This window comes from Salvelinus sp. IW2-2015, unplaced genomic scaffold, assembly GCF_002910315.2.
Source record: "Salvelinus sp. IW2-2015 unplaced genomic scaffold, ASM291031v2 Un_scaffold4858, whole genome shotgun sequence".
Lineage (NCBI taxonomy): Eukaryota > Metazoa > Chordata > Actinopteri > Salmoniformes > Salmonidae > Salvelinus > Salvelinus sp. IW2-2015.
In genome coordinates, this window is record NW_019946127.1 from 278 (window position 1) to 2,775 (window position 2,498).

Consider the following 2,498-nt stretch of genomic DNA (forward strand, 5'->3'; position numbering starts at 1 on the left):
GATGTCAACGAGGCATCCGAGTACTCAGCATTGTGTACAGAGATCTTTAAAGAATGAATCTGTGCTGTCAAGACCAAGGTCCTACAGTTGTGCATCTTTGAGCATTCAGGAGTTTCTAGCACCGCAGTGCATGCCTTTAGAATCCATGTTTCTGGACAAGAAGGAAATGTTTTCTCCCCAAAGCAGTCACTAAGAGTCAAGATAAATATGAAGAAGAGACAATTCAAAATCTGGTCAGACAAGTTGAAGTCAAAACAAGTTGTCTGACTTACGACGAGCGCAGTGGACCCAGCCGCATTGACAGTGGAATGGACACCTGGACCTGTTTCCTCCGCTTACCTTCTGGTCTCTCACTGGAACTGGAGTCCAATCAGAATCTGTTACGAGGCCTTCTGACACAGACAGGAAGTACAACACAGAGCAATGAGGAAACAGTTGAGAGAACAGTCAGGTACCTTTCATTCAAGATCGAGGAGGAATCCTCACCAGAAAGGATCATCAACTTGTTCCACTGTCTGAATGAACTTGGTGCCAACTCTCTAGTTGAAGACATGCAGACCTCCCTGCGATCAGGAACTCTTTCAGAAACAGAGCTAAAACCTGACCAATGTTCAGCCCTGGCCTACCTGTTACTGATGTCAGAGGAGGTGCTGGAGGAGTTTGACCTGAAGACATACAACACAACAATGGAAGGTTATCAGAGGTTGCTGCCGGTAGTGAAAACCTGCAAGAGAGCACTGTAAGTTATGTTATTGAGGTGATGTATACAGTATCATTATAATGAAGGATTTGTATATCTAACAGATTATCTCCTCTCTCCAGACTGGATGGCTATAAACTCACATTTAGATCCTGTGAGACTCTGACCTCAGCTCTGCAGACACCAAACTCCCCCCTGAGAGAACTGGACCTCAGCTACAATTACCTGGGAGACAGAGGAGTGGAGTTGCTCTGTGTTGGACTAACCAGTCCACTCTGCAACATACAGACACTACTGTGAGTTAAATATATTCGGTATCCACTGTCTTTATAGTGTTTATATATTGGTAGTTTTATTTGTTACAATGTTTTTAACATTATTTGAATATCTTGATAAATATGCAGAAACCTATATCGAATGTGATAAATATATCAAACTAAGGTTAAATATCTTGAGTGAGTTAGTATGTTTTTAACATTTAACATTTTAACATCATGTCCTTCTGTTATTGTCTTAATGCATCTCATTATTCTTAAAGCTTTGTATATTTAACAGTGTATGGACATATCTCCTCTCTCCAGACTGGCTGACTGTAACCTCACATATGAATCCTGTGAGACTCTGGCCTCAGCTCTGCAGACACCAAACTCCCCCCTGAGAGAACTGGACCTCAGCTACAATGACCTGGGAGACAGAGGAGTGGAGCTGCTCTGTGTTAGACTAACCAGTCCACTCTGCAACATACAGACACTAGTGTGAGTTAAATATCTTCAGTATCCACTGTGTTTATATATTTTGTATGTAAATCAAATCACATTTTATTGATCACACACACATGGTTAGCAGATGTTAATGCGAGTGTAGCTAAATGTTTGTGCTTCTAGTTCCGACAGTGCAATAATATCTAACAAGTAATCTAACAATTCCACAACTACCTATTTGTCACGATCGTGTGGAAGAGATTCGGACCAAAACGCAGCATGAGGAAAATAAGCCATCTTCTCTTTATTATTGAAGAAGGCAAAACGAAACAAAACACTTACAAACTACCAAAACAACAAACGATCGTGAAGMTAAATAACGAAGTGCACACACACACAGGCTACAAACGTTCTACATAGACACAGCTAGACAACTATACTAAACATAAAGCCAACTACTCTAAATAAACCCCCTAAACCTTACAATCACCCTGGACACTACAAAACCCACATAAATACCCATGTCACACCCTGACCTAACTAAAATAATAAAGAAAACAAAGAATACTAAGGCCAGGGCGTGACACTATCATCTAAAGGGGTGAATGAGAATTTGTACATGTAAGTATATGGATGAGCGATGGCCGAGCGGCATAGGCAAGGTGCAATAGATGGTATAAAATACAGTGTATACAGTGGGGCAAAAAAGTATTTAGTCAGCCACCAATTGTGCAAGTTCTCCCACTTAAAAAGATGAGAGAGGCCTGTAATTTTCATCATAGGTACWCTTCAACTATGACAGACAAAATGAGTATAAAAAATCCAGAAAATCACATTGTAGGATCTTTTATGAATTTATTTGCAAATTATGGTGGAAAATAAATATTTGGTCACCTACAAACAAGCAAGATTTCTGGCTCTCACAGACCTGTAACTTATTCTTTAAGAGGCTCCTCTGTCCTCCACTCGTTACCTGTATTAATGGCACCTGTTTAAACTTGTTATCAGACCTGTCCACAACCTCAAACCGAAGTCACCTCCAAAACGTCCACTATGGAGGGCCCAAGACCAAAGACTTGTCAAAAGGACACCCAGAA

At 40.7% G+C, this 2,498-nt stretch overlaps 1 protein-coding gene across 1 annotated transcript; it reads left to right on the forward strand.

Moving 5' to 3' along the window:
• Positions 1-308: 308 nt before the first annotated feature.
• On the forward strand, positions 309-1,459 carry LOC112077717 (ribonuclease inhibitor-like). The gene is made up of 3 exons (XM_024144182.1): positions 309-739; positions 823-996; positions 1,282-1,459. Exons 1-3 carry the CDS (start codon positions 309-311, stop codon positions 1,457-1,459), a joined length of 783 nt encoding a protein of 260 aa, XP_023999950.1.
• Positions 1,460-2,498: the final 1,039 nt, after the last annotated feature.